Source organism: Kryptolebias marmoratus, linkage group LG2 (genome assembly GCF_001649575.2).
Source record: "Kryptolebias marmoratus isolate JLee-2015 linkage group LG2, ASM164957v2, whole genome shotgun sequence".
Classification (NCBI taxonomy): Eukaryota; Metazoa; Chordata; class Actinopteri; order Cyprinodontiformes; family Rivulidae; genus Kryptolebias; species Kryptolebias marmoratus.
The window spans coordinates 28439749-28467549 of NC_051431.1; the positions used below are offsets into that span (position 1 = coordinate 28439749).

Sequence of the window (27801 nt, forward strand, 5' to 3'; positions counted from 1 at the left end):
TGACCAGTCTCTCACCGTCGGTGGGCTCCCACTAAGCCAATTTCTTGTTAATGATTTCTTTCCTGCTATCAGTAGTATTTACAAAAGGTACTTATCCTGAATGTTAAGTTCATTTGGTAAATTACATAAATATATATTTTGAAAATTGTGCTCAATTTCAAAACCAAGAATTACTCTTATCTCTTTAACTACATTTAACCAGTAGGAATAAATCAGTGGGCAGCTTCAGAAAATATGAAAGTGGTCAGCCATCACATTGCTACATCGTCTCCAACAATGTCCCGATTCACCTCTGCCAGTCTGAGAGAATGTTCTTTTGTGGGTTATAAAAAACCTGACAATATTCTTCCATGAAAATTCCTTCCAGTGTCCTGAGCTAGTGGTGGTAGAGTTGATTTGGCATATGTTTACCCACTCATCCTCTGTCAGTGTTATTTTTGCCTCCCTTTCCCATGTATTTTTGATATATAATGTTGATGTTTTTTTGTAGGCTTCTAAGAACACATATAGTCTGGACAGCCTCTTCTTGTAAGATTTACCTTGATAAGCATCCATAAAGATATTAATGAGGTCCTGGTCGTTTTTATCCCCTATTTTAATGTTTTTATTAAAGTGGTGCCTGAGCTGTAAATATCTGTAAAATTTTATACCATTCAGCTGGAAATCCGTCCCTGCCTGGTGACTTACTTGCTTTCAGGTTTGAGATGGCTTTATTGACCTCTGCTGGTGTTATATCTGCAGATATCCATTTATTTTGCTTCACGCCATTTAAAGGGAGATCCAAAGAGTCCAGAAACTGCTCTACTGAGGGAAGTTCGGTTAATTCGGGTTGACTATGTAATTTCCTGTAATACATTACAAATGATTTATGTATTTCATCTGGTGAGAAACACATCTGGTTGGAAATGGGGTTTTTAATTTTAAAAATGGATCTGTTTAGCTGTTGTTGTTTCAGTCGCCAGGCTAATATTTTTTTTTGCTCGAGGTCCATTTTTATAATAAGTTTGTTTGATATATTTGAGACTAAGTATCACCTTGTCGTTGAGTTTCTCATTTAGGTTCGCTTTTATTTCAGTAATTTGCTGTAGTAGGCCAGGGTCTTTAGTTTCAATATGCTTCTGCTCTAAAGTATTTAGCTGTTTAGTCAGGTCATTGAATTGCGCAGATTTCTCTTTCTTCTTCCTTGATGCCCACAGTTTTCAAACGCAGTACTGCTTTTGCTGCATCTCATAATATACTTGGAGACATTTCTATGCTGTTATTAAATTCTACATGTTCCATAAATTCCTTGTTAGTAAATTCCTCAAATTTATTATCGTTCAACAGAGCTGTGTTAAGTCTCCATGTTGTTATCTTAGGATGGGAATCTAAATATAGTTTCATATATACCCCAGAGTGATCTGACATATCCCTAGTGCCAATGCTACAGTCTAGGACCCTATATCTGTCTGCTCTAAACATGAAAAAGTAATCAATTCTTGAGTAAACGGCATGTGGGTGAGAGAAAAAGGTGAATTCCTTAGCCAATGGATGGCATTCCCTCCAGACGTCAATTAAACCAATCTTTCTAGTCATTTTTTTAAGATACAGTGATTCGGAGTTCAATTTGTTTTAAGTGGTTTGAGGAATCCAAGGAAGGGTGCAGTTGTGCATTCCAGTCCCCTCCACAAATCAAAACTCCAGAGGTTTCTGCCAGTATGAGATCAAATATTTTATCAGTAAATGTTTTGTCATGCCCTGGAGGTCTATATACATTATTTAAAGTTACTTCATTTGAATCTAACGATCCCCTCACCAAAACAAAACGACCTTCTTTGTCTGTAATTTGTTTGGATACCTGGAAGTCCACATTATTTGCAATTAGTATTGCCACGCCCCTAGTATGTCCATTTGGGTGGGAAGAATAAAATGTCTTTTTAAACCCCATTTTTAAAAGTTTTTCATGGTTCTCTTTTGTTAAATGGGTTTCTTGCCAGAAGATGATTTGTTGCTGTTCTCTCCTCATCTTAGCTATAAGTTTCCCTCGTTTGATAGAATTTTGTAACCCGTGAACATTAATAGTTATAAGTTTATATTGCTGTTGGAACATAAATCTTTAAATGAATGAATCCCTCTGACTTACACATCCAAAGCGACCTTAACATTAAAACATTTATAAAGAACAAAAACAAAAAACTTGGACCTTGAAAACGTATTAAGAGAACGACTTCCAAAACAAAATGACTCATTAAGGAGTCCTGGATGAAGAGAAAAGTCCCCATGAAACTCTTTTCATGGGGGGCCTCTCCAGTGCAAACGGAAATGGCTCAGTACGAGTATAAGTTCAGTGCACAATCAGAGCCTTTAAACCAGCTCCCAAAACGATGGTCATGTATTATCTATATATATTCCATTTTAGTTACATGTTTCTTGTTAACTTTAGCAAAGATTAAATGAGAGATTAGTATAATGATGCCTGACAGTGTCTCTTTAAAAAATATTCCATTCTTAATCCACATGCTGGATCAGATCACTGTGAATGTTTATCTTACCACCTGGGTTTTAACGAGCGGTGCTTAACTTGGAGAGGTGGCTGCGTCCCCCGCCTCATGACGAAATCCGCTGAGTTTTTTCCTTGCTCTGTCTCCATGTGAGTCCTGGTTCTGTCGTTTGGCCTCCACAGTCTCCCAAGACAATCTGTCCAATTTCTCCATTGGCACTGCAGTGGGGGGACCCTCGTTGCTTCTGCACTCAGGAGCGAGACCCCTCTTCTGCAGGTCCTTCATAGCATCCGCTGCATTGTTGTATGTGGACGAGTCACCGTCAATAAACACCCGGAGCTTAGCTGGCGGCGGGGTTTGGAAGCGGAAACCTTTTTCTTTCAGGAGTTTTCTGATAGGGCCGTAAGCCTTCCTCTTCTTTTGGGTCTCTGCTGGATAGTCCTGGTCGAAAAAAACCTGCTGCTGATTGAGGCGGATCTCTCCTTTCTTCCATGCGGTGCGAAGCACCAAATCCCTGGTTCTGAATGCCAGAAAGTAGATCCCCACGGAGCGGGGGGTCGCATTGTGCAGTGGTTTAGGACCCAAAGGTGGCAGCGTTGTATAGCTGGGTCGGTATCCTGAAGTGACAGCTCGGCCTTAATAAAACGGTCCATAAACTCCAACAGGTTATCTGCCTCCGTATCCTCAGGAATCCCGTACACACAGATGTTGTTCGCCGTGAGCGTGCTTCTAAGTCAGCAGCTTAGCTTGGATTTTATCTTGGTTGCTTATAGCTTGAGACAGTACCTCTTTCGCCGCCATGGTCCACTCCTCCATTTCTGCCTCACGTTGTAACGACTTCTCCGCTCTCTTTTTGTTCTCTTTTATGTCCGACACGATTTCGTTTAGCTTTCCATTGATCTCCTCTTGGAAACTTCTTAAATCTCTCTTCATGTCGGTTGAGAAGTTGTCGCGAAAGCAGCACAACTCTTCCTTCATGTCTCAACGAATGGCTACGATTTCTTTGTGGATAGCTCCGATGCTGGCTTGAAGCCCTTCCATAGCCATGTGCTGGTCAGATACGCCCTCGTCGACTAGATCTTTAAAAATTCTCTCGCCTGTTTCTTGTGTCTGTTTTGATGCTTTCCCCCTTTTCATCATAAGTTAATCAATTTTTTTTCAACTCTGGCAAAGGGAGGCTTAGTCGACCGGTTGGGAGCTCTGGTTCAATGCGTCTGCTCACCTCCACACCATAACCAAAAGTCCCTGTTCATGATTTAACTGTATTTTAAAGTAACTTTATTCTCATTTTAGAACTGTTCCTTTGGTTCGTGACAGCAACACTTTCTAGATAAACTCACAGGGCTTAAAACCTAAGGTTTTAAGAGAATTACAGCCTGTTCTAAAACATCTCATCAGAGGTTTATCTCGATAAAACACACGAGTAGCAAATATTTATACTGTAAAACAAGAGAATATTCTACTATTATGAATATTATGTACACATCCTGATAATGTATACTCCCCCGGTTAGATAATTGTATTATTCTACAGAAAATAAGGTGAAACAAACATCCATTTAATGTTTTAATTATTTTGAGGATATCACAAGAATAAAATGGTATCAGACCATTTTATTTTTACTTCAAACGAATACAGAAGAAAATCAAAATTGTTGTAAACAAGTTATTTATTTAAACTTCTTTGTTTTTCACAAACAGGTTTTGTGTACTGTTGTGTTATAATTGGCATACTGAAATCAGGACCGATTGCACCTTTCACACTGCACCTGAAAACAAAAGATCAGAAGCGAACCGATTCTGGTTTTGTAGACTGATACTAATTTCTGGTTCTGGTACAGCGCCGACCTGCTGATAGTGGTTTCTTTCAAAGAAATGTCCGTCCATCCATTTTCTTTACCTACATTTTCATGCCAGGACACAGGGAGCTGGTGTCTATTTCCAGCAGTCACTGTGTGAGAGGGGGGGGACACCCTGGACAGGTCGCAAATCCATCGCAGGGACACATTGAGACAAACGAGACAAACAACCATTCACACTCTCGCTCACACCTAGGGACAACAGTTGGTAATTATGCCAACATTCATGTTTTGGGTCTGTGGGAGAAAACCGGAGTACCTGGACTTCTTCTTCTTACCAGAACTTGTGTCCCTCGTAGAAACAAATTAATTTAGATCAATCATTTGCTACTCTGCATGTATTTTAGTAGAAGTCTACAGGTTCGGTATAATTTTTTTGGTAAATGATGTGATGCTGCCTTTCTTCTCAGGTGAGGACAGCATACTGGAACCACTGAGTTTTCCAGAGTCTTCAGATGGGGGTTCCTGCTCTCTCAGTCTGCAGTGTCCCAGTTCGGAGCTGCTGGTGTGTCTGTTCTGTTCTGAGTCCTGCCCTCTCCTGCAGAAAGACGTTCTCCTCAGGCACCTTCTGATGGAGCACAAGCTCGTCATTGCTGATGTTAAACTCATCACAGACCTCCCAAAGTACGGATCATGACTCATGTGTGAACAGTTCCAGTCTGTTAAAGCAAACCGTTAACTTAGTGCACTGTCACATCAAGCTGCTGTGGTGTTTTCCAACAGGTACTTACTGTACTGGAAGGGCAGGTTCCTGGAGCAGCCCGTCACAGATTTCTGCAGTGTGATCAAAACAAACTCCACAGGTCCAGTTGGTGAGTTCAGTCTCAGCCCTGACATTACAGCAACCGTGCATTGTTCTTTTAGACAAGTTGCAAATGTAAATTTAAAAAAATCGTGGATCCTGCTTTATCTGCAGGAATGTTCTGAACTTTATATTGTAAAGTTGATGATATGAGTCATCTTCTCATAACTTGTTGTTAAACCTGCAGAGAAACAGGAAGACTACTTCCTGCTGTGTGATGTTTTTCCAGAAGACAGAATTCTCAGAGAGAGGCTGCAGCAGAAACGACTGGTGAGGATCTGTAAACAAAATCCAACAGCAATGGTCCTGGTGACCACAGGAAGCTTTTTCCATTTCTCTGTTCAGTGACTGGGGAGGGGGTATTCTAGAAAATAAGTTTAACAAACTGTTAAGTTAATCTCCAAACTCTGAGTTAATTTACTCCAAGAGGAGAAACTCAGATTTTTGGTTCCAGAAAGGCTGATTATATTGAGGCTGAATAATGTGAAAACAGGAGACAAGCGTATTCAGCGTATTCAGGTGCCCACCTCCAACAGTCAACGTGTGAGAAGCGGGGTACACCATGTACAGGTCGCAAGTCCATCACAGGGACACATAGGGACAAACAAGACAAACAACCATTTGCACTCTCACTCACTGTCTGTTAGCAAAATATCTTTTGAACCACTTGATGGATTTTAATGAAACGCTCAGAAAGTAACTATTGAATGCATATCAACAGTTGATTTAACGTTTGGAGAAATTCTGATTCAAGATGGCCACCACAGCTAACTTAGAATACAAAACTGACTATAATTCAGTAATTTTTATAAATACTGAGCTAAAATTTGTAGGAGTAGCTGCCAGTAACCTCTGCCTGTACTCCTACTGCTAACAGTTCAAGTTCTTTGTTTAAAATTCAAAGTAGTTGCCCAATGCTAATACAAATATGACTATAACTCTGTAATTTTTATACATGTTGTGCAAATGTTTGGTGTAGTAATAGCTGAGAGCAAACCAATATTGAGTGGTAATAGATTACTAAGTTCTCTGTTCAATATACAAGATGACCCCCAAAGCTTATACAAATATGACTATAACTCTGTAATTTTTTATACATATTGAGCTAAAACTTAGTGTGTAAGTAGCTGTCAGTGATCCCAAAGACATACTGAGACAGCTAACAGATCCTTTAGGTTTTTGGTTGAAACTTTTCCAGAACTTGTTGGGGTAATGTTTGTTAGCAAAATATCTTATGAGCCACTCAACAGATTTTAGTGAAAAAGTAACCGTCTACAAATGATTAACTTATAGAGACATCCCGATTCACTGTAAATGCACCAAGTGGCAGGCCCCTTCAAAAGATTTTCAGGAATTTTTCTAATTATTATTATCGATGGTGATGATGTTCTTTCGGCTGCTCTCTTCTTCAGGGGTCGCCACAGTGAGCAAACTCGCACAACTGATTTGGCAATTGTTGTACGTCAGATGTCCTTCCTGCCATAGCCTGGGCTCAAACCTGCAGCCTCAGGATTACAAGACCGCAGCTCTGACCACCAAGCTACCAAAAGCCCCACTACTAGTTATTATTATTGGAGGATTGCTATTGTTGCAGATGCTTCAGTGCAAAGAGAGCAAGTATTTAGAAGCCTATAGGATTTTTTGGCCAAAGATGACGAGTGGTTCATCAGCTGCTTTAGATTTCCAAAGCAATCCTGTTGAGGTGCAGCACAACAAGGATTGCAATCTGCAGCAAGAGCAGGTTTTTCTTGTGTAAGTGGAGTACACATATTACTAAGAAAAACATCCATTCATCACAGGACGACTGTTTGTTTTAAGAGGATGCATTTTCATTCAGTCATTGTACAAATTATATGTGATTAAGAAATGGAACTAACATTACTGTGAGGTGGCCTGGTTAAAAGCATGATTCATTCATTCTAACAAGCCTTTGTTGGAAATAGGCTACAAGTTGGTACAGTGTGGGATGAAGGATTTCTTGGTTAGTTTAATTCCCCTAATATTAACTCCACTGGTACACATCCCCAAACACCGTCCAGTCTTTATGGCATCATTACTAGTCAGTGGTTCATGTTTGTGACTTCCTGTTCTTTGCTGGTTAACTTACAGCTTGAGCACATTTTACCAAGCCCCTGACTGATTTTGTTAGGAAATGTTTGGGTTGTAACAAAACTACAAACGATTTATTGGTGGTGATCAGACCTGACTACTTTTAATGACACTATAGCCGTGGCAGAGCTTTGCACTCTCCGAGTGCATCTAGTTGTATAAATGATCATGTGAGTAAAGATTTGAATACCTTAGCCTCAACAGTGCACTCCTGACATTGTTTGATTTTTGATTGTGCAGAGGGGAGAATCACATGTCCAGGATATACTTGCATCTGTTTGTATCTTTAAGTGGAGACATGACAGGGTAGGTGTCTCATTTGCTTTTAGCTTTAGATTGATCAGGATGTACAAAGGAAATGTGCTGTTTTCCTGTTTTAAGTACATGCCATGTTTCAGTAAAACATCCAAACAAGTCTTTGTATATGAGGGTCCAGATCATTATTATTATGTCCTGATATGTAAAACCCAGAACTGAAAGAGAGTGGACTTTGTTTTTCTCTTCAATCTAAGTGAGAGCTTGGTCTTCTACAGGAGGAGGTGCTGGAGCAGCAGCAGAAGGAGAGAGATGACAGCAGCTTCCACCGTCTCTGCTTGTTCTGCAGTGAGGAGTTCACCGGAAACAGGTAGGCCATGTGAGGAAGACGCGTGGTAGAAGTTAAGTCTAATCAAGTTCAGACCGACAATGTCCAGAAGTATTTCTTGGAATATTTCTCAAATGCAGAAACCTACATCTTTGGCCATAGCTTTTTAGATTGGGGAGAAGCTTCACTTCAGGTGTCATGGCTGCTCTTTGACATGTCTGCTGCTCTGTTCAGAACATGGGGACGTACCTTGCTCTAATGGACAGAAGATGTATGTGCACCTAACACTTCAGCCATTTAGCTTTGCTTCTGCCTCCCAGGTGGTTTATGTAGGCTGCTGCCAGTCTGTTTTCTGTATGGATCAGTAAACATTGATTCTGCAGCAGTAGGGATGGTAAGATTAACCGGTTTGCATCGATCCAAGAATATGTGCATGCGCAAAATGAATGCATCAGTAAGGCAGCTTTAAATTTCTGCAATTTAGAAGGAAAATTCTAACTGCACCGGATTTTACCTCGTTGTATTGATTAAATTCGACATTAATGTATTAATGCAAAAATAAAACAAATTATTGACCAAACTGCGTTTCCTGTAGACTGCAAAGCAGAATGGGTTTTAGTTGGTCTGCCAATCACAGACATAAATACGTAGATGCCTCATTACATGCTGGAGTGCAGTCTGTGTCACCGCCATATTGGACGGATCCCTCCTCTCTTCTAAATACAGTCAATAGGAGTAACCACAGAGTGAGAAGCTATAACTGTATTTTATATCGCGTGGGATTACCATTCATAAATAAGATTAAACAATAATTATGGTTATTTGACTATTATTGTGGAAGAAATCAATTTCCAGGCACTGTTAGATGAAAACACTCAAACAGGTTTATTTATGTATGGTGCACGACATACAGAGAGCCTTAAAGACAATTAAGAATTAACATCAGAGCCCCAGCCCGAACGGGAAGCTCTGAACCAAAGCTCTACCGCCAGAGTCCACACAGGAGCTTATATTTAAGATATTATAATGTTGGTAGGTGAGGAGGAGACAGGAAGCAAGGTCAGTCTGGTTTCAGTGAAGAGTAACAGGGTCATTTGGTGAAAACCTCATAGGAATTCAGACATTACACAGTCAGGTGTGATCTTATAAAAACCTTGCCACCACATTCCCCTCTTTTGATTATAGAAAATATGTCATATTTGATATTAATCACACATTAAGTTTACCACATTCCCCTTCCATCATGTCAATGAGAAGTTACTATTGGATATGGTTAGACTTAGGGAGAAAGAAAGATGAAGAAAAAAACAAAACAGAGCATTAACATTAACTTTCCAGATGTAACAAAACATATACACAAGATACGAAAAACCTACTGGCCCGACCATCCATCCCTTTATTATATTGTCATTATTTTGTTTATTTGGTAGGAAAACTTATCTTGCAACCCCTCTTTGCCAGAGAGACGGTCAAAAACGTTTTTTGCTACTTCCCAGGTCAAAGTGAACTACCACCAAAATACAGTTTGTAAGTAATACAATTAATCTGTTGAAGAATAATCATAATGTAATGTCATAATGGTAAAAGATTAAGAAGGTATTACAAAAGTAAAATCAAGAAAGTAAAATTAAATTAAGTTTGTGAAGTTAAATGTCATTAAGCAAAACATGTAAAATTAAATTTCTTTCTTTTTTTTTTTCCAGAGTGCACATTGAACAAACATGTAGATAGTATAGGCATCTGTTTTTGTGGAACACAGACATTTCTGTTTTTAGTCAAGTGTTATAGTAGGAAAATAATTCTGATCATATTAATGAGTGATACATAAAACATGAAAACAAACAAAAAAGTCACACATTGTAGTCTATTTTGCTGGTTAAGCAGAGATCTAAGCTATCAGAATCATCACTATAGTCTGTGAGGAAAGTGCACTTCAAAAGATGAAGATTATTCAAATTCTCTAATAATCGTTTAACTAACGGAATTAAACTTGCAGCTGGTAGGTCTGAAAAACTTGAGTAAAAAATGGAGACAGACCTACCAGCTGCAAGTTTACATGCTTCTGTTAGTGCTATCAGTTCAGCAGTTTGTACAGAAAAGTGTTGATGCAAAGAGCCAAAAACAAGCGTTTCAAGCAGAGAGCAACCAGCAAAGCCAACACGGTCAGTTCCAGTAGCAGGATCACATGATGCAGAACCATCTACAAACAGGAACAAGTCAGTGTTAGTCAGAGGTGTGTCTTTTAGATCAGAGCGATGTGTACAAACCCTGCTCCAGCACAGCTTCACAGTTCTGAGGTAACTGATGTGTATCTGAGCCATTGTTCAGCTGAAAGATGTGAAGTTTTTTGCTCTAATAAGATCATTGATACAGAATGTGGTACCAGCAAGGTGAGGTTTGCATATCCCACAATGTCAAGTGAAGAAAGAACAGCTTTTCCTTTTGTCACAGCATGAAAACAACCTAGGGAGATCCTTTGTAACCATATCTAATTTTGCTGAAAAGTATGCAACAGGGCTTAGTGTTTCTCCATGTAATTGCAGTAGAACTGATGTCAGTCTGTAGTGTCAGTTTTAGCTGAATAAGAGCAGATTCAGCATCTGCAGATTTTCAGGAAGATAAGTAATTTAAGAGCAAACATGTAACAGACAAGTCAAACAAAAGAAAACACCAAATCCAAACAAAGACAGAAAAACACAAAACGGTAACTAAAAAGGAACCTACTAATCTAATTTGTTGACCTAATTGTTAATTTGTTGTTGATAATTAATTCCCAACTTTATGTGTGCACACAAACTGTAATAATTTATATTCAGGTGCTTGAAATCCTTGAAAATGCTTGAATTTCAACAAGGTGTTTTTAAGACTTGGAAAATACTTGTCTATATATATATTTCTTAAAAGTGCTTGATATATTTAAAAGCGCACAGTTTTGTAATAAGAGCACTCAACATAAATTTTGTTATATTTTATTTTACTTAGCCCTTGCTATGTAGAATACTGTCACAATGCATAAATAACAGAAATGAATAATTTTGATTGATAGTGAATTGAAACTGTATTCTTGAGTTTTAACCTATAGTTTTATACCCAAAGTGCGGTCCTTGTAAAGTTTAAAAACTTACATTAAAAAAATAATTGAAAAGTCCTTAATTTCACACTGGGAAAAGTATACCCTGTATATTAATTTTAAAAAAAGTCGTAGTTTTATTTAGATCAACCTAACCAGTTTTAGATGTTTCTTTCTTAGTTTTTTCTTCCTTCGGCACCTATCACCACCATTAGAAACTGGCCTCGGCTTTTTTAGCAATTTAAGCTAGAGGACTTTCAAAAAGTAGTCTTTTTTTATTTTTTATTTTTAAAACTCCACTGTTCACGGTTTCTTAGCTCCAACCCTGGTGGTGAAAGATGTTGAATCCGTCTTAAATTAATAAGCATTTTATTTTACTAAAGGTAAAAAGAATTCTTTTGTTTTAACCTTTTGTTGTAGGTAGGTAAAAAAAACTGTAGTTTTACAAAGATTTTACAAAAAAGGGAAAAAGATTTTTCCTCTTTTTCCTTTTCTTCCCCTCCTTTTCCTCTTTGTAATATTATAAACCTGGCCAATCTCTATCCCTCAGGGTGAGAACCAAGGACGAACTGACAAGCCAGCCCTCTTCTCTCTTAAAGCCTAAGCGAGGTTGTTTTTCTTCACATTTTGAAGGTTTCCCAGTAACACAGATTTAAGGAGGCAATGGGAAGTTGCAGTAAGAAGGGAGGGTTGTATAAAGAGAGTCGAATCAGCTCAGTAGGGAACATTTCAAGCCGGAGGACTTTAACAGGAATTCCTCATAAGAAAAGGTTAATTTATTTTTGTGTAAAGCTTCAATGTGCAATAGCTTTTTGTTAATAATCAAACTTCAAATTGCTAATTTATTTTTGTAAAGAAACCTTATGTAAAAGATCAATTTATTAATAAATGAAATTTGAATTGCTTCATTCATTTTTATTAATAAAAAAATCATACAAACAATAAGCTAAGTTTATTTAAATCGAGATGCATCGTGATGAGGAGGTAAGTCTTATTGAATTGAAGGCGGTATCTTAAATGTATCAGATAATAGCTTGTGAATCCAGATGTGTATAGTATCGGGTAGAGATCAGAGATTCCCATCCCTATGCAGCAGTGTGCAACTTGTTTCATGTTGCACACTGTGAGGAGCTCCACAACGTTTATGTGGAGAGACGTGAATTGACCACTTTCCTCACACCACCTAAGGCAGATCCATACCCCCATCCTGAAAGAGACAGGTCGGTGATCACCGAGACGTGTTCCGCAGCTCTGCTTAGAGGGACTCGCTCTGATAAAATGTGTTGCTCCTCCTTGGTGCTGAAGGAGAGATGAAGATCATGCACACACGATTGATGCTCAGGCAGGTGAAGCATCTCTGCTGGTGTCAGGGTACCTCCAGAAATGTTTCAATTGACCCTGTGGCCTTAGCGGAGGTTTGCACTTTTTGAATGCTGCTAGTTCAAAGTTTTGACTTAATGTTAACTATTTTCAAATATTAAAACTTAACAGTGACAACCTTACAGCAAAACGCAACACTGACTTCTATGAAACTTCTAAAATCCTTCAAACAACACAATTTAAACAACATACATACAAACTACAATAATAAATATGTGCATATTTATTGCACATATTTATTATTGTACAGTAAGCAAAGTTGCTTACTGTACAGACTCTGCACTTAGAGGTACAACTGAACATCTGAAGCACAAAAACTCTACCAGCCACCATCTGAAATGTGGAATAAACTTGCCTCCGTCTCTTACATCTTTAGCCATTGCAGCGCAGATCACAAATGGACCTGAACTGATTTTTATATTTTCCTGAATTCTGTTTATAATTCCATTATGAATAGTTCCTTTCTTAGCTCCTTTCGTACTACACACTAGTACGAGTGTTGTTATCGATATCTAAAATAGTAATTAGTGGTTGGGGTATGGCAATTGGAATATATTGACTATCAGCAATTGGAGTCCATCGGGCGATAAGTTTTTAGGACAATATTTTCCTCTTTGTTTTAGCTAGTTTAACTTTCTTTGAGGTTTACGGGTCTTGTCGAAGGTGACTAACTCGTGGTAGGGAAGACACAGGCGAGGTTAGCTAAAGGTTAGTGAGTTTTGATTACAGTGTCAGGGATGCTATCTATAGGATCTGAGGAAAGAGAGAGTTGCAGGTTAGCTAGGGGCTGGCTACAGGTAGGCCGGTTCCAGGTAAGATGCTAGACCGAGTTCTTACAGGTGAATAAAGGTCCTCTGTGGTCCGTTAGTTCCCTGGTGGGCTGAAGGCAAATCTGTGCAGAAGGGTTTCAGGCTGGGAGGCTCGCAGGCTAGGGTTCACGGTGCGTAGGAGGCAAGCTCGGTTTGACAGCCTGGAGACGGAGACGTGCTCAGGAACAGAACCAGGTTTTCTGGACAGGCACAAACAGAACACAAGTTAGAAATGCACGAATAAAGGCAATTGATGCATCAGCGCTGGTCTGTCCCTCCAAACTGCCTTAAGAATGCTTCGGAGGCTGATTCTAATCCAGAGCAGCTGTGGGTCGTCAAGAAGCCGACCAATCAGGAAATCAGGAGACACACAACAGGTAGTGGAATGGCAGATTGCCACAGTACCCCCTCCAAAGAGTTGTGACCTGCAAATAAATGTACAGTTCAAATCCAAACACAGACACATTGTAAAACACCCAAATTATGTGCATTGCACCTCGTTTGTTTCCAGTAGCAGTGCCTCTGATGTTCTGCTTGTGTCAGTCTATGTATAGTGGCTCTGATGCTCACTAGTCCTCTGCCTCCCTCCTTTCTCTTAGTGTACAGTCTTAGGGTGCTGGAGTTAGGGTGAACCCCTCTGTGCATTGTGAGGCGCTCCTCCTTTGGCCAGGTTATTATACTAGCAAGTATCTGATAACTGGAACTGCGTATGTGTTGATGGCTTGAACTTTGTTTTTACCATTCAGTTGGCTCTTCAGGACCTTACTGAAGGGGCTGAACTACCCGAAGATAACATTGCAGATGTCCAGGACAGATACAAATATCTTTGAATCCCACAAGCAAATGGCAACTATGATGAGGCCAGAAGGAAGTCAGCCACAACCAAATACCTACAGAGAGTTGTGATCACCTTGCCTCTCTTGGACGCCATTCGGCTTCACTTATCAAGTCCGAATGACATACCAATGTCTTTGCTGTGTATCCTGGTCGGGTGGATCAGTGAATCGATGTCTCGCTCACTCTTGGCATACAGCTTGATGTCATCCATGTAGAGGAGGTAAATGATGACTGTTCCACTTTGGAACCGGTATCCATAGACACTTTTTTGCAATTATCGGGCTGAGTGGGTTCAGGCCTGATGATTGCAAAGAATGGCTATGGATACCAAACATATACAAAACCAAACATGTACTAATGTGTTTGTTTGTTTGTTTGTTTTTAAATATATTTTAATAGTGTTTTATTTTGTCATTAAATTGTCCAAACTGTACTTTCACATAAAGTGGACAGTATTTATCTCAAGCACACTGGTTTTAAATTCTACAATTTATTTATTTTTACTGTAAGGAAATTTTTCACATTCAGCTGTTTCTAACAAAATGTCTCAACGTATTTTTAGGTCCTCTCTGCTGAACCACATGGCCCGAGAACATTCCTTCAGCATTGGGCTGCCAGATAACATAGTCTACTGCAACAGGTTCCTGGACACTCTGCAGAACAAACTTGACTGGTAAGAACCGACACACTGACTGTTTTGTTTCTCTATAAAGGCTGACTCCCATTGTGTGATTTTTAAAAACTCTAAAGAACTTGAGTGCATGTCACACTGGGCAGCTCAGTATTATAAAATTTTGATTGAAGCCTATGTCACTGTACAATGTACAGTGCTGCACATATATCAAAGATCCAACAGAAATATCAGAGCAGCAGTAAGTGCAAATTAGGCCCAAGCGTTGATGCTTTTATCATTCAGACTCTTAAAAAGGAAGAATAAGAAAAGGAGACATCTGTGAACGTTCTCATGGATGTGAAAAATTTCTGACACTGCTTGATGTTTGTTGTAGGTTGTCTTTGATCATAAGAGAAATAAATCAGCTGTTGGTAACCCTGTCACACTGAACGACCACTGACCACCAGTTCAGGTTACGACCAGAGATTTTATTTTGGTTCTTCCATAAGAGTTTGTCTACAATAGCAGAGATCAAAGTGTGAACCCAGCTTTACAATGTTGAGAGGACGTTCTGGATTGTTAGTTTTATTTTTAGATAAAACTTGTTCAAAGCTTTTCAACATTATATTTGAGTCTAGGATTCAGTGAACCAAAGCACTTTCAAACAGGAAAAATGGTCCTGTCCCAGAGTGATTATCAGGAAAAAAAATCTAAATGAAATAAGACCTAGTGATGTTAGTGAAACCATTTATAAAAACACAAGTTCAGATATGTGACTTATTAACACTAATAAATTAACACTGATTAATTTAGTAATGAACTGTAAATAAAGTTGTATTAGAATAATATTTAATATGCAAAGTTTTTGGTCTACTTAATGTAAAAAAAAGGTAAACAGACTGTACTTTATAGCGCCTTTCTAGCCAATCAGACTACGCAAATCCATTTCAATTCAACCTGTGCCCTCATTTACCCACCCACACACACATCCACACAGCACTGAACGTCTACAAAGCTAATCTGAATAAATCATTCTATGGAGACTAATCCATAAACTCCATTCATACACTGATGGGGCACACATCAGAGGCAGTGAGGGGTTCAGTGTCTTGCCCAGGGACACTTTGATATGTGGCTCCCGCCAGGAATCGAACCTCCAACTCTCTCATTGAAGGATGACTGCTCTAACCACTGAACCACAGCTGCCCATAAAAAAAGATTGTACTGTAAATTTCTCCAACTCAGGTTTGTTTTTAGATGGCTTGAATTATTCAAATCCTCAATATGACATTAATAGTGATTCATGAAAACGTTTAGATCCATAAAGATTTTATTTCAAAACTACATATTTGGTTTGTAGTTTGACTAATTAAACAACTGATTTAATTAAACTGATCAGCTCATTGGGAAAAAAGAGATTTTCTTGTGGTGATTTGAGGTGTCACTCATTGCTGTCAGTTTGAGTTGTTAATAATTTACATCCTTGGATTATTTTAAATTTAAAACGTTTATGATGGCTGCTTGCCATATATATATATATATATATATATATATATATATATATATATATATATATATTTATACTGACGCTTTACTAAGAGGGTTTGATTCTTGCCTTCCTCAGATTTTAAGGACAGTTTCAGCTGTATATCGAGTTTTGGTTGCTTTTTTTTTAAAATGCAGATGTTGGTTCTGGATAAAAATGGCTAACATGGTTCTGCTTGGTGTTTTACCTCAGTAACACAGCCACTGTGATGCATATTTTACACACCATGTTTGATTTATGCTCAGGTGAGAAACTAAAGTCCTAAAAGCTCAATGTTCTACAAGTTTCTGAACTTCAACACACCTGATTCAAATGGTTGAACTTCCTTTTCAGCATGTCATCATGTTTGATAGAAGTCCATTATTGACCAATATATTTACAAGTCAGGGGTGTTGAAGCATGAAAATATCTAAAAAAATGCACAAAGAGGCTCCAGAGGACCAGAGTTTGACATATGTGCTTCACTGCTTTCACATAAAATTTGTAAGGAATTTTTTTCTCTGCTGACTGCTATATGACAAACTCAGATCTGTCAGATTTTTTTAGTGGATTAGATTCTGCGAGAGAGTCTGTTAGTGTAAATATGATATTATATTATATATTAACAGCTTGTTACTGTGAGCCCAATAAAAGTCCTTTCCTAAAACAGAAGGAGAAAAGCCAGTGAAGGACAGCAGAATGTGATCAGTAAAGGGTAGGAATAGGGTTAAAAAAAGGACAAACAATGTATTTTATTTTAAGTGAGTATTTTTTCCTTTTTTTTAATCAGTTTGCAGTGTTTGTACTGTGAGAAAACATTCAGAGATAAAACCACGCTGAAAGATCACATGAGGAAGAAGAGTCACCGACGCATCAACGCCAGCAACCATGAATATGATCGGTTCTATGTCATCAACTATCTGGTAAATAAAAATACATCTCTACTCTTTTCTTAAGTAGATTAGATCAATTCATTTTGTCTCTGTAAGCCACAAAACAGGCAACAGAATAGTTTGTATTGTATATTTGGTCAATGAACAAAAACAAAAAATGCTGTAAATTCAGCATATTATTAGATAGTCAGGACAGTGCAGTGGTCTTTGCCCAGGAAAATGGAAGAAATAAACAAGATCTATTCTTTTTTTTTTTTTTTTGATCAGTCTTTTAATTATTTTTTACATAAACCAAAAAAAACACTTACAGAAACACACGCAACAGAAATCTCTCCCACCCCTCACCTCCCCTCTTATACCGGATCTACTACTCCAACATGTATCCACCTTATATCCATACATCAGTCAATGCAAAGCACAGGTTTGTGCCTAAATAAAGAGCCAACATTTGGCCTTTACACAAATTTATCTGCTGAAATTTTCCCTACATAAGATATAAATGGCTTCCAGATATCATAGAATTTGTTTACAGATCCCCTAACAGTATATCTGATTTTCTCCAAATGGATGTAAGACAAAACAAGATCTATTCTGAAGGAATCCATGGTAGGAAGTGATGTTATGAAAAGGTGTCGTAATACTTCTTTTTCTATCGACTGTTACATTGGCTTTGTTCAGACCTGGCATTAACACGCATTGTGCCTGCTTCAGTCCAAATGGTCAGCTCTAAGTATCAAAGTTCACATCGGACATTAAAATGCATCTGAAGCTATCAGATCTCAGTTACCCACTCTAACCACATCACACAGAGATAGGCTTAAGCTTCCTGCGAGCCTGCACAGAAAAGCAGTTAGGAAAATAGATAGATTTAGTTTCAAGTTTATTTTAAGTCCAAGTACTTAGATTAAGTTTAAAATTTGTTTGAGCTAAAACACCTGAGCAGGTCATAAAAAATAGATTTATTTTTAATTGATTTATGTTTTAACAAATATATTGGAAGATGAAAGAACTAAATAAAAGTGTAGATAAAACACCACCTGAAGTTAGTTATAATTCCAAAGTTAACATGCGTATTGGGCAAAACATTACTTCTGTTCTGTCATTCTGCTTCTTTTAAAGTAATGTTAAAAGTCTAACAAGATTACCATGTTAACTTATTTATGGAGTATTACCAAGCCTACAGTTGACTATTTAAATGATTGATACACATGCTAACCAGACATATTTTTCGCTTCCACAAACATTTTGAAACAGCTGATGTGTATTTTTTTAGGGGGAAAAGGAAAGCAACTTTGTGTTTCATTTGATCAAGAAAATCCTGATCTGTCTCTGACATCTCAAAAAATTAATTCATCCGTCCATTATCTGCCTGTAGTTCCAAAGTCGAGTCGCAGGGGCAGCGGCTTGAGTAGGGTGGCTCAGACATCTCTTTCTACAGCCACCTCTTCCAGCTCTTCCGGGAGGGTTCCCAGGTGAGCTGAGAGACATGGTCTTTTCAGCATGTACTGGGTCTTCCCTGTGGTCTCCTCCCAGTTGGACATGCCTTTAACAATTTCCTAGGGAGACATCCACGGGCCATCTTTACCAGATGCCCGAACCACCTCAACTGGCTCCTCAATGTGGAAAAGTAGTGGCTCTACTTGGAGTCCCTTCCAAATAACCTAAGTTCTTACCACATCTCTAAGGGAAAACTCATGCTGGACCAGCTCTCTACCTTGCTAGGGTCCTTAAGAGGCCATGAAAGTTTGCTTAACCAGTCTACATGTGTTTTGTGGACGTGGAAAAGGCAGTTGACAGTGTTTCCTGGGGTACCCTCTGGGGGTGTGCTTCATGAGTATGGGATTGGGAGTTCATTTCTATGGGCCTTTCAGTCCCTATACAAACGGTGTCAGAGTCAGGTTTGCATTGCAGGCAGCGAGTCAGGCAGTGAGTCAGGATGAGAATCCGTCTCTGCCAAGACTGTTGTTACCGATTCTGTTTACACTTTTTTGGACAAAATTTTACCATGCAGCCAGGGGACGGAAGAGGTCTACTTCGGTGGCCTCAGGATTCTGTTTCTGCCATTTGCAGATGCTGGCATCTTCAGGTGTGATCTCCAACTCTCACTGGATTGGTTTGCAGTCCAGTGTGAAGTAGCTGGGATAAAGAGCAGCACTTCCAAATCTGAGGCCATAGTCCTCAGTTGGAAAAGGGTGGACTGCTCTCTCTGTTTATCAGTCAATCTATGTTTCTGCTTTCACCTATGGTTATGGACTCTGAGTAGTGACTGAAAGAACATTTCAGTAAAAGATGGAAATGCATATCAATAAAAGTCATTTTGAAATGATTTTTTAAAACCCTGGTATACTTTAAAACAGGAAATGATTGCATAAATAATGAACAACTAATCCTAACATGTTTGTGCACTGAACCTTATCTAGAAGCAGCAACCAGGGGGAGTCTCTTTGCAGCCTCAGTTATCTTTTCGGAGTATTTCTTCTATCAAGGCCAAATTTTTCTGACCTTTATCTTCACGTTTCTGCACTTTCTAGCTTTAAAATGTAAACCCCATGCCTGGAAATGTTTGGACAACGTCAACAAAAAAGTATTTTGGATATGAGTTCATCAGGACTTGATTTGTGTCCCACACAGAGTGAAGGATTGTGGATATTACGTGTATTTAACCAAAGCAGATGGAATTAAGTGCAGTCGTTCAAAACACCAGCAGCCTCAGAAAATGATGCTGCTGCCTGTAGATCAGATGCTAATTGGATAAAAGTGAGTCAAGAGAAAACTATAAATGATTTAAACACATAAAGGTTGAAGTGTGAAAAACAAGAAACGTCCTCCCTGTTGTTTTCTTCCTGCATCTTGTTTTTAGCTTGTTCTCAGTAACTGAGATGGAAGTGAAGACTATTACAGCAACCTTTTTTTTCCTATCAATGTGTGTGTTCTCTTGTAAGGAACTGGGAAAAACCTGGGAGGAGGTTCAGAGTGAAGATGACCGAGATCTGGTAGATGATGATGAGTAAGTATCCTTAGTAGGAACATCTGAGTCCACAGCTGAAACTCAGAATCCGAATAACTTTTTTCATTCCAGAGAGAAATTGTTTATGTTGTAACTGCAGATGCATTCATAAAGAAACAATGAGATGTCCCATTCCCAGAAAAGAAAAACAAAAGATTTGCAGAACAAACTGAAGAAATTTTAAAAATGTAAGAGTTAAACAAGTAAATGAAACGATATAAAAACAAAATACTAATAAAATAAAATAGTTGTGCATAAGAATAAGATGAGCTGAAATAATGCACTAACATTAGTTATTACATTTAATTTGAGAATTCCCATGTGCTACATGACTAAGAGACTGTTAATAATGTGGGTGGGTGATGGGGTGTATCTGTTGTGGAGTCTAATGGCTGTGGGATGGAAGGATTTTCTGTGGCATTCAGCGAAGCATTTTATTCTGATCAGTCCTTGACTAAAAGGGCTTGTTTGCCTAACCACAATGCTGTTAAGGGGGTGATCAGCATTGTTAATGATGAACTGAAACTCAGACAACATTCCCAGATCAGTACAGATCAGTAAAACATGCAGGATAGTGGCACTCGAGGGCTAGGGTTGCCTACCCCTGTTCTAGGGTATGTAGTTCTACAGCAGCCACAGCATCAATGCTTTGGATCTGTTTGTTAAACCTCCTGGTTTCTGCCACCATCATACTGCCCTGCCAGCGGGCCACTGTATAGAAGATGGTACTGGCCACTACTCTCACAAAACATCTGCAGCACAGTGTTGCAGAAGTTAAAGGACCTGGAGTTTGTGCAGGAATGACATCGGACGCTGACCTTTTTTTGTATGAGGCCAGTGAGTTTCTTTGCCATTCCAGTTTACTGTCTAGGTGCACCCACATGTACTTGTATTCCTGAACAATCTCAGCTTCCATTCCCTTAATGGACAAGGGATTAGGGGGAGAAGGTAATCTTCTCAGGTCCACACCAGCACTTTGCTTTTGCTGATAACGAGGTGCAGCTGATTTAGCTCACACCAGTAACAAAACTGTCTACTGTCCTCCTATATTCTGACTCATCACCATTCCTTACATTCACAAATACTGCAGAGTCATCTGAAAATTTTTGCAGTTGGCAGCCCTCGGTGTTGTGGCAGAAGTTAGAGGTGAAGAGAAAAGGTGAAAGCACTGTCCCTTGTGGAGCTCCTGTGCCACTCGGCACTCAGTTGAGCACAGAGCCTACATGTTAATCTTGTATATTGAGGCCTACAAGTCAAATAACCCCAAATCCAAGGTGGCTGGATTACACTGAAAGCATTCAAAACAAAAAAAAAAAACATGATCCCCAGAATACCTCCTGGCTTGCCCAGATGACTAAAGGAGCATTGCAGAAGGTAGATGAGGGCAATCTCCACCCACGTAGTTTTTTGGTATGCAAACTGAAGTGGGTCCCTTGCCATTTGTCCCCTGGGGTACCATCTTCTCCAGTAACCAGACAGGATGTCTTCCATAACAACAGCACCTTACAAGCACTCAGGCACATTTTGAAGATCCTGAGCAGTACACCAAAGAGTTGTGAGGCACAGGTCTTTAGTGTCTGTGGGCTGATGCCATCTGGGCCTGCTGCCTTCGAAGAACGCAGTCTACAAAGTTCTTTCATGACTTGGTCTACAAAGAGGGTGATGCATAGACTGGACATGTCGTCATTGTTGACAGGCTAAAAGGTGAAAGTGGGTACAGCAGGAACATTGGGTGTGGCGGAGGGCAATAATGAATCTGCACTCCCCTGTCCATGTGATGAGAAGAAGGGGAAGTAACATTTGGCAGACCAGGTGTTTGATGGTGATGCCCAAGGGTTCATTTCCAGCTGTACAGGTGGAGCTGCAGGACAAGTAGGGCTGAGGACTGTTGTTAAACCAGTTGGAAAACAGACTGAACTCCCAGATTTTACTACCATCCTCTGGCTAGGTGGATGTTGCAGTTTAAATAAGAGTTTAAAGTGAGCTAGCAGGTCCAAAGTACATTATTTTGCTTATTTGATCATGTTTAACTAGTTTCCTCACCCCTCAATGTCTGTGCTGTCCACAGTGACTGGTCAGATTGGCAGGCTCATCCAGTTTCTGCTGTTTGTCTCTTCTGTGATCATCGGTCAGAGACCATGGATCTCATCTACACACACATGAAGGTAACATGTTGTTTCTGACAGACTAAAACAGTTTTCACCACAAAGAGAAAGAAGAAAAAAAAAAAATAATAAAATATTGTTAATAAAATAATAATTCTACACATACACACAAAGTGAGCACATACCCAGAGCACTCTAAGGATAAACTTGGTTTTGTTTTGAAAATTTGACGTGAAAACGGTCTCCATCTTTGGATGAAACAAAATGACTTCACTGGATTGTGTGTGATTTATATTTTTTAGGACACTCACAGCTTTGATCTTCATCATCTAAAGGCAAAACTCAGTAAGTAAATTATTGTGGATGTGCTCTCTCTCTCTCTCTCTCTCTCTCTCTCTCTCTCTCTCTCTCTCTCTCTCTCTCTCTCTCTCTGCAGGAAGGGTGCTGTGCTGTATTGAAGTAGAGCACGAAATGTTTAGAAAACTTGATAAATAAATGCAAACAATTTAAATACTGAAAAGTTGTTGTGCACATGGGTGTACACAGTTTTTTTCCCCACAAACTCTATATAATGTTTATATAAATTAGTACAGTGCTCAAAACCTTTAAACATTATTACCTCCAAGGATGCAAACAGGATCAGTATAAAACTCGTCATATGTCTGGACACCAAGCTAAAGAAGTTTTTTGAAGAAGACTTCTATTAATTTTTAAAAAATAACCAAATTATGTTCACAGAAGGAGAGCATGGGACCTTATTGGATTTACTCGAGTCAGTACTTTTGTATCCATCCTCTGACTTAATCTTTTCAATAATCGTTTCTCTGAGTTGAATGAGGACGGTCACTTTAAAGGGGGTGAATATTTATACAGTGACTTATTTTTTTATTACATATTTTTATTTAATAGGTGTTACTATGTAGAAATTTGATTTCTCCTCAACATTGGTTAAGGAAAAATCAATTTGTTGAAAATTGTTAGTCAAAAAGGCAAATTTATTTGTTGATTTATGACAGAAGTAAAAGCATAAAACATCCAAGAAGTGAATATAAGCTATATATGCAGGCATGTTGTCATAGCGCAGCTGCTGAAAACTTACCACCAACAGGTAAATAAGTGAAATATGGTCGCAAAACTCTCACCAATCTCTGATTTGTTTTCCAACAACACCGTGGCTGAGTCGAGGCCACCTTCCTTCCACCAGTCAGAGCCTGTAAATAAAGTTCATTTGGTCTAGCTCCCTCTTAATTATGTTGTCGGCAAAAAACACAGAAATGTCTCCACGTCATCATAGAACCAAGGTGTTGATTCATGTGTTGCCATTTTTTCTATGTCCTGCAGTCTGCCAATTTCAAATCTCGACTTGGCTCTCTTGGAACCTCAGCCAAGGGAGGTTCCAAGAAGCAAGCTGAAAGTGGGCAAGACCATCAAACAAAAAGACTCTGAACCCACACCCACTTCATTGTCAAACTTTATTCACAATTTTGTTTAGGTTTTCAGAAGCTATTTAATTCAAATACTGTTTCAAGAAATTACATGACAAATAGGCCATACTGCATGGCAAAACTCAGACTGAGCCATTTGGGATCATATGGGCCACATCTGTCTCACACAACTGTTCGGATATAGGGTGAGTTTTGGCATGTTGTGTGTGGGCCAGATATGGCCCATATACCCTTTGCCATATCTGAAACTGAACCATATGACCAGTTAAGGTTCAAACCTTTCTGCTACCTGGGGTGTAGAGGGCAGTTTACTGAGGAACAAGCTTATAATTTAATCTTTAGATTTGATATTTGAGAGTAACTCTGAATCCACAGAATTTTGTCTGTTATTGAATATGACTGGCACCTGATCTTTATCCATTCCTGATGTCTCCTCCTTCAGACCTCAGGTTCTACCAGCAAGTCAAGCTGGTGAACTTTATTCGTCGGCAGATCCACCAGGGCCGCTGCTATGGCTGCCAGAAAAGGTTTGACTCAAGGGTGGACATGCTGCAGCACATTGTGTCTGAAGGACATGTGATGAAACTGCCAGAGACGTCCACCTGGGACCAGCCACAGTAAGTCCAACAGAAACATCTCTTTGTCTCCAGTCCTCAGTGTCTTCTGTCAGCTCTGTCTCCACTGTCTTTAAGATGGACGTGATTCATTATAGACAGGTTTGCTTTGTAATATTGCTGGATTGTTTGGGGGGATATGAAAACAATACTTTGTGTAAAACATCAGAAAAACAATGTTTCCTTTTACCCTGAGACCTGTATGGCCACCTTAGATTTTACACAATGGGTTCCTTCTTTTTCTTTCAGCTGTTCCCTTTTCAGGGGTCACCACAGCAAGTCATCCTCCTCCATCTAACTCTGTCTTCTGCATCCTCTGTCCTCACTCCAACTATGTCCATGTCCTCTCTAACTGCTTCCATACATCTCCTCTTTGTCTTTTTCCTGGCAGCTGCATCTCTAACGTCCTTCTACCAATATACCCACTGTCCCTCCTCTGCACATGTCCAAACCATCTCAGTCTGGCCTCTCTAACTTTATCTCGCAGTCGTTCAACCTGTGCTGTACCTCTGATGACCTCATTCCTAATCCTATCCATTCTTGTCCCTCCCAAGGAGAACCTCAACATCTTCAGCTCTGCCACTTCCACTTCTGTCTCCTGTCTTTTTGTCAGTCTCTGCACAAATCAATGGCTGCCTACAAAAAAAGGTTTTCATCAATAACTTGGCTTCTACGTAACCTAGAATTTTGATTTTGACAGCTAAACCACCATTTTCAGTACCAAAAATCTTAAGTGATATAAAAAGGAATAAGCTGCATTTGACCACAAAATTTTTAAACTAAATTTTCTTCTTGTGGATTGTTTTACAGTGTAATCTTAGATATTGTTGTCATACATGACAGCCTAAGTCTTCATTGTCGTTGCTCTCAGTGCCACACTGAAAAAGGTTAGTAAAAGATAAGTTCTTGATTTTGTTAGAAAGTCTGGCAGAAAATGCTTTTCAAAAAGCTTAGTGTCATCATCATCGCTGTCACTGTCATGCATGATACCTTGTGAATTTTCATCTTTCTGATACTTAGTGCCACAATGACAGTGGTCAGTACAAAATAAGGTGTTTGTTCGGCAAACACCAAGCATCATCAGGAAGGCTGATCAATCTACACGTCCATAGAAAACTAGAAAAAGCAAGGCTGAGCTCCAACAACCTCTCCTCTTTCTACCGGTGTGTAGTAGGCAGCACACTGACTTCTTGTGCTATTGTGTGGTATGCTAGCTGCACAGCTGCAGAGAAAGAGGGACTGCATCAGGTGATTAAGTCTGCACAAAAGACTATCAGATGCAGCTTGCCACCTATCACTGATCTTTACACCAAAGGATGCAGAGACACCATGTATCATAAGAGACTCCATACAACCTGCACATGAACACTTTGCTCCCTGACCTCAGGCAGGAGAATGCGCAACATCCAGGCAAGGACCATCAGACTGTAAAACAGGGTTTTTTTTCCAGATGCAGCCAAACCTGTCCATCTGTTGATCTTCTACCACTTTTCCAAGGCCCGGTCACAGAGGCAGCAGGTCCAGGAGAGAAACCCAGACATCCCTTTCCCCAGCTCCACTCTTCAGCTTCTCCTGGGGGATCCCAAGGCCAGAAAAGATACAGAATCCCTCAAGCGAGTTCCGAGTCTGCCCGGAGGTCTCTAACCAGTGAGACATCTCAGGAACACCTCCAAAGTGAGCTGTCCACGAGTTGTCCTAACCAGATGCCCAAACCACCTCAACTGACTCCTTTAGATGTGAAGGAGCAGCAGATCTACCATGAGCTCCCCCCAAATGATGGAGCTCCTCACCTCATCTCTAAAGCTGAGCCTGACCTCCCTATAAGGAAGCTCATTTCATCCGCTTGTATCCGGGCCCTTGTATCTTTCGGTCGTGATCCAGACCTCATGACCATAGGTGGGGGTTGGAATGTAGACAAACCAGTAAATTGACAGCTTTGCCTTTTGACATAAATCTTACAAATGAACTGCTTAAAATAGCCAGGATGAAGCCTTAGTTGTGTATTTCAATAGACTACCATCTCTATTTTTGTTGGTTTGAATAGTTTTATACTGTTAAGTCGCTAATTTCTTTGTCTTATTTTGATTCGATTACTTGATATAGTTATTTATTTTTAATTTTTAATGTTCACTCACTGAGGCCAATAATTCTGTTTCATTCTTAATTGTTAAGAATGACAACATATTTCCTTGAATCTTAAGTCTTGGTTATACAGCTCATGGGAAATGGAAACATTGTTTTGAAATGGAAACACTGACTGTTTATACAATAAAGTTTTAAAAAAATGTATAGTAATGTATACTGCCCGAAAATATGCAAAAGTTAAAATTCAAACATAATGAACCGGACAACAAAAAAAGCTGTTTGTTTATTAAAATAACTGTCTAAAAATGATAATATAGAGATTCTTCAGTAGTGAAGTCTGATGTAAACAATGAAAACCTGATATAAACCTCTGATCTTAATCTCTGCAGGTATTATTTCCCTACATATGAGAACGACACTCTCCTGTGTACGCTGTCTGACAGCGATGAAGATAAGAGCGATGATACAAGTCATGGTGAGGACATCCCTGTAATTGCAGAGGATATCTCCAACCTGCGAGCACTGAAACAGACCAGCGTCCTCAACCAGCTGCTGAAGAAGTGACGATCTTGCATCTGATAGACATAGACAGTTTTTTGTTTTTCCCTTTAATCAGACTAATTTTAACATAACACACTTTGTGATTTTATAGGGAGAGCAAATTATTATGCAGCCAAGACCTGTAGAAGGTTGAGGTGCAATCAGCTGCAGCTGGTCTTTTTTTCTGCTGCTTTTATTCAGTTCAACTCCTAAAGAAAGAACTTCATCAGTTTTTTCATTGTAAATAAAAAATTGGTTAATTATTCATTTGTTTATTCATTTCATCCATCCATTTTCTTTACCCACTTTTTCCGTTCAGGGTGTGGTGCCTATCTCCAGCAGTCTCTGTGGGAGAGGTGGGGTACACCCTGGACAGGTTGCAAGTCTGTCACAGGGAAACTTGGAGACAAACAAGACAATCATTTCACTCTTACTCTAATTCATTAGAGTTACCAATGAACCTAACATGCATGTTTTTGGTCTGTGAGAGAAAACCTATGCATGCACGGGGAGAACCTGTAAACTGCGCACAGAAAGGTCCCAGGTGTGAGGCTGTCCTGTGACCTTCATCCTGAGAAGTGACAGTTCTAACCACTGCTCCACTGTGCCACCCCTTATTTATTTCACTCATTCAAATATGTAAATAACAACCAATCTACGAACACACAACTCTGACAAAGCACAATTTACAACCCCAATTTTGAAAAAGTTGGGATATTGTGCAAAATATAAATAAAAAGAAAATGCGATGATTTGCAAATCTCACAAACCCTTATTTTATTCACAATAAAACCTAGTAAACAAGGAAATGCTTATACTAAAAAAAGCTAAATTTTCAAGGAAGAAATAAGATAATTTTGAGTTTAAAAACAGTATAACATCTCAAAAAAGTGGGGACAGGGGCAACAAAATGCTGTAAAAGTAAGTGGTACCACCTCTGAACACACAACACGTCCAACCTTGAAGCAGATGAGCTGCAGCAGCAGCAGAAGACCACACTGGGAGCCACTACTGTCAGCAAAACAAAGAAAATTGAAGCTACAATT

The 27801-nt window shown here is 39.3% G+C and overlaps 1 protein-coding gene across 1 annotated transcript in view; it reads left to right on the forward strand.

The window, feature by feature from the left end:
• Window positions 1-27020, forward strand: part of znf277 (zinc finger protein 277) — a 29718-nt gene extending 2698 nt beyond the window's left edge. Inside the window, exons 2-12 of the mRNA XM_017436538.3 lie at window positions 4749-4962; window positions 5062-5150; window positions 5328-5410; window positions 7783-7874; window positions 14491-14601; window positions 16857-16989; window positions 19902-19966; window positions 22035-22131; window positions 22374-22416; window positions 23959-24133; window positions 26605-27020. Of these exons, the coding sequence (XP_017292027.1) occupies window positions 4749-4962; window positions 5062-5150; window positions 5328-5410; window positions 7783-7874; window positions 14491-14601; window positions 16857-16989; window positions 19902-19966; window positions 22035-22131; window positions 22374-22416; window positions 23959-24133; window positions 26605-26779 (1277 nt within the window). The 3' untranslated portion in view covers window positions 26780-27020. The remainder of the gene's footprint in view (window positions 1-4748; window positions 4963-5061; window positions 5151-5327; window positions 5411-7782; window positions 7875-14490; window positions 14602-16856; window positions 16990-19901; window positions 19967-22034; window positions 22132-22373; window positions 22417-23958; window positions 24134-26604) is intronic.
• Window positions 27021-27801: the final 781 nt, after the last annotated feature.